Raw genomic sequence first — 12,951 nt, forward strand, 5'->3', positions numbered from 1 at the left:
GCCCAAAGGGCTACAAAAATGTGCATACCCTTTGACCCAGCAATATCGCTACTAGGACTATATCCCCAAGAGATCATAAAAATGGGAAAGGGTCCCACATGTACAAAAATATTTATAGCAGCACTCTATGTAGTTGCCAAAACCTGGAAGTCAAGGGGATGTCCATCAATTGGGGAATGGCTGAATAAATTATGGTATATGAATGTAATGGAGTACTATTGTGCCATAAGAAATGATGAACAAGAAGACTTCAGAGAGGCCTGGAAGGACTTATATGACCTGATGCTGAGTGAAAGGAGCAGAACCAGGAGAACTTTGTGCACAGCAACGACCACAGTGTGTGAGAGTTTTTTCTGGTAGACTTGGAATTTTGTAATAACGCAAGAACTTCTTATAAAAAAAAAAATCCCAAAGGTGGTTGTCAAGGCAAAATGCCTTCCACACTCAGAGAAAGAAATATGGAAGTCATTCACAAAATGTAGCAGATCATGTTTGTGTATGTGTATGTGTTTGTGTATCATGTTTTGATTTGTTATATGATTTCTTTCATTTATTTTAGTCTGACTACATAGCATGACTATAGTGAAAATATACTCAATAGGAAAGTATATGTAGAACCTATACAGAATTGTATGCAGTCGTGGGGAGGGAGGGGGGTAGTGGGGGGTAGGTGTGGGGGGATAAAATCTCAATTGTATGGCAATAATTGTTAAACATTAAAAAATAAAAAAATAAAAAAAAAAGACCACTGATTTAGAAATAAAGGCAGAGTCACCAACTGCAATTTGGAGGGGCTCATCCATAGCATGGAGAATTTGGATGCAAAGGTTGAGGGGAGTCCAACCTCCCAGGGCCATCTTCCTCATAGGAGTCAATGATGACAAAAATCTGACTGGAATGCATTCCTTTTTGGGTCCCTTGGGAAGGATGGCCAAAGAGGGCTGAGGTCCATGCCGTGTCATGCTTGACAACAATATGGGCCACAAAATTACAATTCACAACAAAATGCAACTGAGTCAGAGCTCCCAGCATGATAACCTTATTAAGGAGACCAGTGATCCCTAAGAAATTGGATTCAAGACCTTCTTCTTGGTCAAAGATCCCTCAGCTCAAGGGCCACTGGTTTTTGTAGTCCTTGGGAGGTCACTAAAAATAAAACAAGGCAGTACAAATACATGATTGGTCATTTTCAGAAGTGGAGGAAATCCTATGATTGGCCAAGGAAGACATCTATCAATCACTCAGAACTTTGTCAGCAATATCTTGGGGCTTTCCACAGTGTGAAAGAACATTATGAAAAGGTGATGTCGGAGAGAAACTGTAGTTTTTCAAGTAAAGTTCACTCATAAGAGTGGGGGAGGGGCAGTGCCAAAACAGCAGATTCCTAACAACAGTTAACTATAAATCCTTATAACAACCCTAACTAATACAAACCTATCCCATAAATCAATCAGAAATAATATTATCATTAATACATGGTGGGTTAATTAACTATAATCTACATAGCTTTTATCCCTATGGTAGTAACTAAATAAAACTTTATTCTACTTAACTCAATAATACAGTCACTGATACCCATCAAAACACAATGAACTGAATGAATGCTCTTTAAATTGAGTAGGAGTATCAGAATTATTTTCATAGGACCTAAAGCTCTTTGTTAGTTTGCAACATAAATTTTTCTATATAATAACCTAGGTGATCTTTGTGGAATGAAGTCATAGGTGATATATTTGTATTTGATTCTCTGATGATGTGCAGTCCAACCATCCATAACTCCCGGGGCAGGATCAATTAAGTAATTAGGTCTTCATTCCTTTGCCTTTCCTACAGAATTCTGCATCAAGGCCACACAATCCCTAGGCACAGTATTCTGTTCTTATGGTATTCTAGGATCACAGATTTAGTGTGAAATGATACAATAGTCCAATACCCTGTCTTTACAATTGAGGAAACTGAGGCCCGCACAACAAAAACACAGATGGGATTTGAACTTAGTTCCTTCATCTCCAAATCCAAGGGTCTATCCATTGCACCAGGATGATTCTCATGCTGTTTTTATCAAAATATTTTTCCCAATTAGATGTAAAAAAAAATTTTTAATTCTTTAAAAAAAAAAAATGAGTTCCAAATTCTCTTCCTCTTCTCTCCATTACTTGAGAAGGCAAGAAACTTGATAGATTATATATGTGCAGCCATACAAAACATTTCCATATTAGACATGTCACAAAAGAAAATGCACAACCTTGCCCCAAAGCAAGATAATAAAGTAAGCAAATGTATGCTTCAATCCGCATCGAGGCTCCATCAGTTCTTTCTCTGGAAGTGGACAGCATCTTTCATCTTAAGTTCCTCAGTCTTGGACCATTGTATTGCTGAGAATAGTTCAGTCATTCACAGCTGGTCATCATACAGTATTGTTGAAACTATGTAGGCTATTTTTCTGGTTCTACTCATTTCACTTTACATCAGTTCATATAAGTCTTCCCAGATTTTTCCTAAAGTATCCTGCTTGTTATTATACCACAATAATATTACATTACAATTATATATCATAACTTGTTTAGCCATAACCCAATTGATGGATATCCTCTCCATTTCCAATTCTTTGCCACCACAAAAAGGGCTGCTATAAATATTTTTGTATTCTTTATCTCTTTGGTATATAGACCTAGCGATAGTATTTCTGGGTCAAAAAAATAAGCACCCTTTGATAGCCCTTTGGGCATAGTTCCAAATTGCTCTCCAAAATGGTTGGATCAGTTTATAACACCACCAACTGTGCATTAATGTCTCTACTTACATTTGCCTACTTACTTAATGTCCCTTCCAACATTTGTCATTTTCTTTTTCTGCCGTATTAGCCAATCTGACAGCTATGAGGTGATACCTTAGCGTTGTTTTAATTGGTATTTCTCTAATCAATGAATTAGAACATTTTTTCATATGACATATTGCTTTGACTTCTTCTTCTGAGAACTGCTTATTGATATCCTTTGACCATTTATCAATTGGGGAATGACTCCTATTTTTGGAAATTTCACTCAGTTCCCTACATACCTGGAAAATGAGACCTTATCAGAGAAGCCTACTACAATTTCCCCCCATTTCCTGCTTTCCCTTTAATCTTGGGCAAAAACTTTTAGTTTCAGGTAATAAAAATTATACATAACATCCCACAAAGTTCTGTTTTATTTGGTCATAAATTCTTCCCCCGACAAACGTGACAGGTAAAATATTCTATTCTTTCCTAGTCTGCTTATGACATCACCCTTTATCTAAATGATGTACCTATTTTGACCTTATCTTGAAATATGGTGTGAGATGTTGGTCTGTGCCAAAATTACTTTTCAGTTGTCCCAGGAATTTTTGTCAGACAGTGATTTCTTTCCCCCAAATCTTGGATCTTTAGGTTTGTTAAACACTAAACTGCTATGCTCATTTACTACTATGTACTGTGCACCTAGTCTATTCCACTGATTCGTCACTCTATTTCTTAGCCACTACTAGGTTGTTTTAATGGATCCCACTTTCTCTCTCTCTCTCTCTCTCTCTCTCTCTCTCTCGTTTTTTCCTGTCCTTCTTCATTGTTTCTGATCACTATCTCCTACTTCCCTGTAGGGTAAACTAGATTTCTATACCCAAATTAGTGCTTGTTATGCCCAATTCTAATGCAAGTAAGGTCCAAGTATTGCCCATCACCTCCTCCCATCTTCCCCTCCATTGTAAAAGCTTTCTTTTGCACCTTTTTTGTGGGAGATGATTTTCCTTGTTCTTGCTCTCCCTTACCCCTTCTCCCAGTACTCTCCCCTTTCAAACCCCTTAATTTTATTTTTTGAAATTATCTTATCATATCAACTCACACTTATGCCCTCTGTCTATGTATAGTCCTTTTAACTGCCCCAATAATGATAAAGTTCTTAAGAGTTATAAAGATCATTTTCCCATATAGGAATATAAACATTCTAACCTTATTTAATCCCTTATGATTTCTCTTTTGTGTTTACCTTTCTATGTTTCTATTCAGTTATATTTGAAAATCAAATTTTTCTATTCAACTCTGTTCTTTTTATCAGGAATGCTTCAAAGTCCACTATTTCATTGCTTATTTTTTTTCTCCTGAAGGATTAAATATTGCTGGATAGGTTATTCTTGGGTGCAATCCTAGTGCCTTTACCTTCCAGAATATCGTATCCCAATCCCTCTGATCCTTTCATGGCAAAGCTTGTAAGTCCTGTGTGATCCTGACTGTAGCTCCACAATATTTGATTTTCTTTCCAACTGCTTGCAATATTTTCTCCTTGACCTGGAAGCTCTGGAATTTGGCTATGATATTCCTAGGAGTTTTCATTTTGGGATCTTTTTCAGGAGGTGACTGGTGGAATCTTTTGATTTCTATTTTACCCTCTGGTTCTAGGATATCAGGGTAGTTTTCCCTGATCACTTCTTGAAATATGATATCTAAGCTCTTTTTTTTGATCATGACTTTGAAGTAGCCCATTAATTCTTAAATTATATCTCAATAGGTCAAATGTCTTTCCAGTGATATATTTGATATTTTCTTCTGTTTTATTTTTCTTCTTTTGGTTTTGTTTTATTGTTTCTTGGTGTCTCACAAAGTTGCCCAATTCTGATTTTTAAGGCATTGTTTTCTTGAGGATGTTTTTGTATCTCCTTTTCCATTTTACCAATTCTGCTTTTGAAGGCACTCTTCTCTTCAGTGGATTTTGTGTGCTTCTTTTCCCACTTGGCCAATTGTGTTTTAAGCCACTATTTTCTTCAGCATTTTTGAGCTTTTTACCAAGCTGTTGATTCTTTCATAGTTTTCTTGCATCATTCTCATTTCTTTTCCCAATATTTTCCTCTACCTCTCTTATTTGACTTTAAAATCCCTTTTGAGTTCTTCCAGGAATTTTTGTTGTGTATATATCTAATTCACATTTTTCTTTGAGGTTTTGCTTATAGCCACTTTAATATTGTTTTCTTCTGGATATATCTGCTGATATTCCCTGTCACCACAGTAACTTTTCATGATCAGATCCATGTTGTTTGCTCATTTTCTCTGCCTATTTCTTGACTTTTAACTTTGTGTTGAAGTTGGGCTCTGCTCCCAGGGGAAGGGGCTTGGCCTATGTTTCAGGCCTTTCTTGCTACTGTTTTCAGAGCTAGCTCTAAGGGTCTGTAGGTTTTCAGTACTTCAAGTGGTATAATCTATGCAAAGGTGTGGTCACTGCTCTCTTGGCTTGTGCTCTCATCTTTACCCAGAGTGGGACCATATTCCTCTGTAGCCAACAACAGTATCCTTCCTCCTGGTCCTGGCACTGTGACCAGGTACCCCATTCTCCTGCAGCCGCAATTGTTGTGTTCCCCTCTGTCTTTCAATTAAGATCAGGATCCCTATCTGACCATAAGCACTCCTCTCCACACTCTAACAACAATGGTCCCATGATCCTCTGTGGCCACAAGTGATATTTTTCATTTTGGTTCTGGAATCCAGAATTGCATATGGGCAATGCAAAGGGTCCCGAACCCAGTGCCAGCAAAGGATTCCCTGTAATCTCCTTCTAACCTATTGTTTGACACTGCCCCCCCCGAGAGCTCCTGAAGCTGCTACTGCCACCGATGCAGCTGCTTCCACGGTCCACTGTTGGCATTTCAGTGCAGCCTGAGCTGTGCAGTCTACATTGTGCTGTAGATTTGACTACTACACTGGTGAAACAGACCTTTCTTGCTGACCTCCAAAGTTGTCTTGGGCTAGAAAACTGTTTCACCCTACTTTTTCTTTTTTGGTTCTGCTGCTCCAGAACTCAATTTGAGGTGTGATTTTTAGAGTTGTTTGGAAGGAAATTTGGGACAGCTTGCTGAATGCTTCTCTACTCCACCATCTTGGCTCTGCCTCTTCCTACGCCATTTTTAAATATAATTCAAGCAAACAATAATAGTTTTAAGTTAATCACACAATTTTCTATAACTCATATGCCCTGTGTTGATAATGAAGTTGTAATTCAGACATACTACTCTCCTTCACAGATACTACAGGCCAAGCTAAATGACCTCCTTATTCCTCACTATTTCTTGTCTCCATGTGTTTGCCTTGGCTGTGCCCTATGCTTATAGTTTCTCCTTGTTTCTGCCTTTCAGAATCCCTAGCTCCTTTCAAGGCTCAGCTGAAGACTGTCTTCATCCTCTCAGTTTCTAGGAACTCCATACCCCTCCTCAATTATCTTGCATCTACTTTGCATGTATTGTGCATATGTTTACATATGTACATGTCTTCTCTGGTAGAACAGAAGCTCATTAAAAGCAGGAACTCCTTCATTTTTGTTGTTGTATCTGCGGTGCCCAGCATAGTTCAAGGCATATAGAAGGTGCTTAATAAATGTATGCTGATTGCCACAAAATCCCAAAGAACATTGACAGACACATGTCACAAAAAACACATAGAAAGATGTGATGGTGACTATTACCTTCACTTTTATTAGTTGAATCCAGCTTAAAAGCACATATCAGAAAGACTTATTTTGTTTCATCGTATTTTGTTTTTGTTTTGTTTTTAAAATCACTGGATTGTCTTCACTTAGACCAAAACATTACTTCACTAGGCCCTTACTGGAAAATTACATCAATACATAGAGCTCAGGCTTTCACAAAAAGAAAAAAAAGAAGCTGCAAAATTAATCTCGCTTTTTACAGTCCTTTTCAATAGGAATGATAAATCTATTTTTATTGAATCATCACATTAAGCAACACCAGGCTTATTATTTACCTTTTTTTAAACAGTCAATGAATCTATGAGAATTAATAAGGTATTATACAATAAGTAATGTATTTCAAGTCAAAAGGTACTGTTATCTAGAAAATAATTTAACACTGTAATGGGATCTCCAAGATCAATTCTATTTTATAGATTCTGCAGAAAAAATAACATTTCTAGTAGGAAGGAATTAATTATCAACCTAGCAAGATCTAGACATACACATAATTGTGGAAATAGTTTTTAACATGGTTTATTATATTTCCAGAAGGGTTAAGCTTTTAGAATAAGGTGGGGTGGGTGGTTAAATTTTCTTTCATATAGAGTAATATATGTGTGCATATACATATATATACATATATATTTATACACACATATATAGACAGATATGTTGTTTGATGGCATATATATATCATCTTCCCATATATATTATATATACACAAAACAGCATTTATTATTTACTTTCTTTGCATGTTTAAATTGAAGGAAAAAAATGAATTGCCAATATGTATAGCCCATGGCAAACTCCTTTGGTTTCACAAATGGGCATATCTGGGTGTAAACAAAACATTGGGATGTTTCACTGCAGAAGGGCTGAAAAGGCTGTAGGACGGTGTTTTCAGGATGAACTGTGTAGTTCCTGGCAGTAAATACCTAAAAACGATGGTTAAAAGATAACATTTTAACAAGCAAGGTAATACATTGGCTCCTAATTGTTAGTTTCTCACGGATCATATCATGTGAAATGACCTCAGACTGGCCATGACATCCATCCAACAAAAACTATCTACTCAGATGCTTCTCACACAACACAAGAAGAAATCAGAACACCACTTCCAAGGCTAATCATCTGATTTAGAGTAGATTAAAATGTTTTTACATTCACTTGTTATATTTCTGAAATTGCAAAAAAAAATTGATGTGGTCATTTTCTGAATCAACAAAATTGCTAAATCAAGAATAAAAGATTGAATTTTCAACCTCCAAAATGTCTTTAGGTTTCTAACAGCTTAATTTAGTTCACTAGGGCCAGTCTTTTAGAAGGGGAAATTCTAGATCAAGAAAGGTGTGGCAGGCCTAGCTTCTCTTTTCAGCTTTTTTTGCTATCCTCTCTGAAGGACCTCCCTCCCCGACAAGTGACCACCTATGGAAGGCTCATAGAGAGCAGATGCCATCCCAGAATGGTATATGGATTTTTAAAAAACACCCTACCCAAAGAATCCTACCCCAGGGCAAAATAAAGAATGAGTCTTCCCCCACCAAGAAATTCCATCATAAGGAACCACCCTGACTAAATGCTGTCTGATGACTTACAAAATAACTGTCAATGTGGACTTCCTTATAAATCCATATAAAAGGTAGATATTTTTCTTAAACTCATGATAGTTACCTACTTCACTGCTTCATGTATGCATCCTAAACCAAAGTATGAAGTACTATATAAGCTTGGAACATTTGGTATAAGAGAAATTCAGGCTGTAGTAAAAGCAATAACTTCCAGGGATATCAAAACCCTTGATCATGATTTAATAATGCTTTGTTGTTGTACTATCTTGCTGCATATGGAGAAACTGGGGAATGATGAAATTAATAAACCATGCTATCTATAAGCATCAGAACTGGCCCAAGTTTTATATTTCATGAGATGCTCATGTCCATTTATCAGTCTAAGCAGTACTAATGATGCACTGTGCTTCATCCTTGTTCAAACAGGGCCAAACATGACTTGTCACAAGGGGTATTTGTTGTGTCTGCATGCCGCTTGTCTATCATTAGGATGACGAAAAAACCCTCTATCTATGAGCAACGGAATGGTATCCAGCTGGCTAACTCGATAATGAACATAGACAGAATTGATCAAGATACTCCACTGGAAACCATTGGCAATATTAAAAAAAAAACAAAAAAACAACTGTTCAGCTATGGTGATGATTATGTGGATAATAGGAACATATCATGGAAAACAAATGACAATATAACTGCAGGAAAGAGATTTCAAAAAGCAGGGTCCCTAATCATAGGTGTCTCGGAAAAGAACCTGAGTGGTAATAGAATATCTTACTGACCCGGGAACTCTTCAACTTCTATCACCATATTCCTACTTTCGAAGGCATCCACTGCCACAGGAGGGCTACCAAAAACATGGGCAGTGGCTCTGTCACCTACTTAATGGAAGACATTGCCTGCAGTTATACCTTGAATTGGCAGGAAAATGTTCTGTACAGCTATGAATGCATGTATGTACGTACTTTAAAGTGTTGATTGATATATATAAATTATCATTTACTATAAGGTAATTTCCATAAAACAGACAAGATAGTAATTTTCTAATGACACTCATAAGCATACTTATACAATTTACCATGATTTACTATTATTTAAATTTATTTCTGAACAAACTATAATTAATTGCTAAAATCTTTTAAGTTAATAGAGCAATAAGAGAACATGAAACATCCCAAATTAAATCAACATTTTATGAATGACAAGTCAAGTGTAAGCTCCTTGTGGGCTGAGACTAATTCATTTTTATTGTTATGTCCAATGCCTAGCATGGTGCTTTGCACATATTCAGCCATTTCTGATTCTTTGTGACCCCATTTGAGATTTTCTTGGCAAAGATAATGAAGTAGTTTCCCATTTCCTTTTCTAGCTCATTTTACAAGTAAGGAAACTGAGGCAAACAGGGTTAAATGACTTGCCCAGGGTCACACAGTTACTAAGTGTCTGAGGCCAGATTTGAACTCAAGAAGATGAGTTTCCTGACACCAGACTCAGCCTCCACAGCATCACCTAGTTGCTTGCCTTGCACGCTGGAATTTAAATGTGTGTTGAATGATTGAATAACAAAATGACTTGCTTTGCACGACAAGATTACATACATTTTCTTAATGGCATTCAGGTAGTTAATGCACATCATTGTGTCAATGATAGCTAGTCTGACATCCCCAGGCTAAGGAAGTCTTCCCATCTCTCTCACATTTTGGTGTCCAGTGCAAAGGTATATACTTAAACAAAAGCACAGAAAAGTTCTTTTATCTTCCAAAGAGAACTGTGTTCTGATGATATTCAGGACTGCCCTCATAAATAATACCTCCTACACAAATTACTTTCTTCCAAAGTGTAAGTCATTTTTGTTTTCCAGATCCCATGAAGAGGGCAAAGCTCATACATCCCTCCTGCCTAATGATGAATTCTCCACTGGTGCAGAAGAAATGAAACAGGGAAATGGACGTAATTTGTGACTTAGGTACAAGAGGGTTGGCCGGATCAGGGGCTCCTTAGTTATCCCTACCTTAAAATCAATGAATCCCAACTGTTCCATTATACTTTTAAAAGAAATTCAAAGAGCAAACTAGCTTTGGGAGTAGAAAAATACCTACCTTCCATGACTCTAAACTTTCTGATGCTCAGTAAAGCATCAGGAAAGCAGTAAAAGGCTAAAGAAAACTTGTTTTCAAATCTTAAAATGATAAGAAGGTCTTATATGGGCTTTAAAAAGCACCTGAAATCACACTGGAAGAAGCATTGTTTCTTTTTTTCTTTAAAAAGAGTGTTATGGGGTGTTTTAAAGTATTATGGGGAAATACAATGGATTATTTGCTTTAATATTCCTTAATATTGCCTGGGAGGTCCCTGGGTGCACTGCCCTTGCTGAATGCCAAAAATTATTTTTAAAGCATGTTCTCTGAAATGAAGTTAAAATAATGTGATTTGATTTTTCAGTAGGAACAGTATCTCTGGGAAGTGGATTTATAGACTATCTGCAGAATGTGCAAGCAGTACTGAAAATGAGGAAAGTTTGTGGCTTTGCTTTCATCCTACTTTACTCTTTATATACAAAAATCGTTAACTCAGTGTCATACTTGCAAGGCAGATTCACTTGACTGACAGAAGGAAAAAACAGAGATAGGAAAAAAAAGGCTATTTCAATCAAGAGATTCCCTATCTTACTTAAAAAAGGAAAAACACATTCAAACTGCAAATGACAGATGCCCATATTTTCAAACTATTGCTGGTAACAATATGCCAAATGCCAACGGGGAAATTATTCCCCAGAAAATCCTTCTTCATCCCCTCATTTGACTTCTCTAAGAGTTTTTCTAGTTGTCCTCTGGCATGAACTTCAAGGTGGTCTTCTATAAGTCTAATGTTACTTCCAGTTTGGGGGCATCCCAGAATCTGAGTCAATTTGGATACTGTTAGTCCTGGAACCAAATCAACTTCTGGTCCCTACCTAGGAACTCAATCCTTCGAGTCAATTCAGTTTCCTGAGTGTACGGTCCCCAAGTAAAGCACATCAGATCACTGGCCAGTGGCTTTTTCCTATGTCAACATTTAGCCACACACTTTATATTCACAAGGCTTTACTTTCCAATTTCTAATAATGTCATTCCTGATGGAAATCCCATTATTTAGGGTAGCCTTAAAACAGTATAAAGAAGGCATCTTGGCTTCTCTTTTTTTCCTTTTTATGGCAAAGTACAAATGGAGTTCCAAGAATGGTTCATTGACTATGAAGTTGGCATACAAAAACAGAAAAAAGCAGCTTCTAATAAAAAAAAAAAACCCACTAGTACTTTCATGAGAAGGTAGGTCAGTTTGTAAGCCAAAGCTTTATTTCAAGAAAAGAAATGAGAGTGGAGTGGGAGGAGCTAGAGTTAATTCCTGAATGCTTTGGACGTTTTAAAGAAGTTACTTTGGCAGCTCTATGATCTAGGCAAATGCAGGAGATGGGGGTGGGGGGCTGGGAAAGGAGAAACTCATAGAAATAAGAAGGCAAAAAATAATTCTAGATAAAGCAATTATTTTCTACATAGTGAAATACTATGCTGCATAGTTTAAAAATCAGTCAATCTTACCTATTCTGCCTCTATATCCGTTAGGCTTATATCTCTCTACACTATCTGTTAATCATCTTGATCAGTCAATAAGTATATCACCGAGTGCCTGCTATGGGCTAAGCACTTGAAAGGTGGGATTCACTCTATCTTCATAATGGATAACAAGGATAATAGTATTTTCTCAGTCACCTTAACAGGGTTGAAGATAAGACTACCAAGCTGCTGCTGTTTCCATTTCCTTAAATTACTGTGTCCTTAATTGTATCTCTTATTTGACTGGGATACCCGGGGCATTAGATTTCAGGTGTCCCTGACTCAGGTTCATGAGACACGATTGCATGGGGAATTCCTCCACTTCAAAAGAGCTTTCAGTGTTCCCACATCACCATTCAGCAATCTTAAGGTGACCATAGAAGCCTCCTACTTTGATCCCTGCCTCCCAAAGCTCCAGAGTATTCTTTGGGAATAGAGAGGTATATACAAAGGTAGCATCTGACTTCCTACACCATAAGAGGTTCGATGGCACTTGGGTAGAAGTTGATGCCGTAGGCTCTAAAGACTGTCACAGACACTGCTTCTTGGATTGGAGCCCAAGCCTACCTCAACTATGGCGTATGTTCCCCAAAGATATCAAAGGATCCCATTCATGCATTCAGGAACTTGAAAACCTTTTTTTACTTCTCTTTATTAGTATGAAAGTATGATAAGCTTTATTCTCCATCTTTTGGGCTGGTCAATCAATGAAAATATCCAGAATATTACTTTGATGTTTGCATAGTCAATATGGTTTGGTGGCTAAATTTACTTCTACCATTGCTGAGATCAATCAACGGCTGTTTCCAGTAGGAGTTAAACTATGTTAGAGCCCCTGCAACAGTCACATGACAAGATCTGATAAGTATCAGAAATGAAAAAAGCTCACAAATAAAGCTCGTCATAGTTTTTTATACAATGTATTTTTGAGTAAATTTTGCTGTTGCATTCTCTAACTATGCCGGGTCTGTTTTAGTTTTGTCTTTTTCTAGAAAATGTTTTACAAGATATATCTGAAAGAGGGTTTTCTATAAAAAACTTGATTTCTGGGGGAGATGAGTCTCACTTCCCTTAGTGTTAACCTACTTGTTTCCTAGCACTTCATATTAAAATTCTTAAGGATATTCAAAGCTACAGCTACTTCCTGCTTCCTTCAATGGTGTCCCTGTTGTATAGAAATATCACACAATACCCTTTAAATCTTAGAATCCATAGCCAAATTAAAGAAAGTTGAGTAAGGGCTGCTTATTTACTGAATTTTTGCATGTTAAAAGCAAAATTATATTCCTGCTTTCAGGGATAGCAACATCTTTTATTAAA

At 37.0% G+C, this 12,951-nt stretch overlaps 1 protein-coding gene across 8 annotated transcripts in view; it reads right to left on the reverse strand.

The window, feature by feature from the left end:
- The window catches only part of TTLL7 (tubulin tyrosine ligase like 7), a 233,682-nt gene that overhangs the window by 34,237 nt on the left and 186,494 nt on the right, over window positions 1–12,951 (reverse strand). Inside the window, exon 21 of one of the 8 annotated variants that reach the window (XM_072648852.1) lies at window positions 6,452–7,408. The exons of 6 other annotated variants lie outside the window; for them this stretch is intronic. In XM_072648852.1, the coding sequence (XP_072504953.1) occupies window positions 7,291–7,408 (118 nt within the window). In that variant the 3' untranslated portion in view covers window positions 6,452–7,290. Of the gene's footprint in view, window positions 1–6,451; window positions 7,409–11,801; window positions 12,467–12,951 lie in introns of those variants that run through there. One more of the 8 variants, XM_072648854.1, reaches the window with a different exon arrangement.

The sequence above is a fragment of the Notamacropus eugenii genome, chromosome 2 (assembly GCF_028372415.1).
Source record: "Notamacropus eugenii isolate mMacEug1 chromosome 2, mMacEug1.pri_v2, whole genome shotgun sequence".
NCBI classification, from domain to species: Eukaryota; Metazoa; Chordata; class Mammalia; order Diprotodontia; family Macropodidae; genus Notamacropus; species Notamacropus eugenii.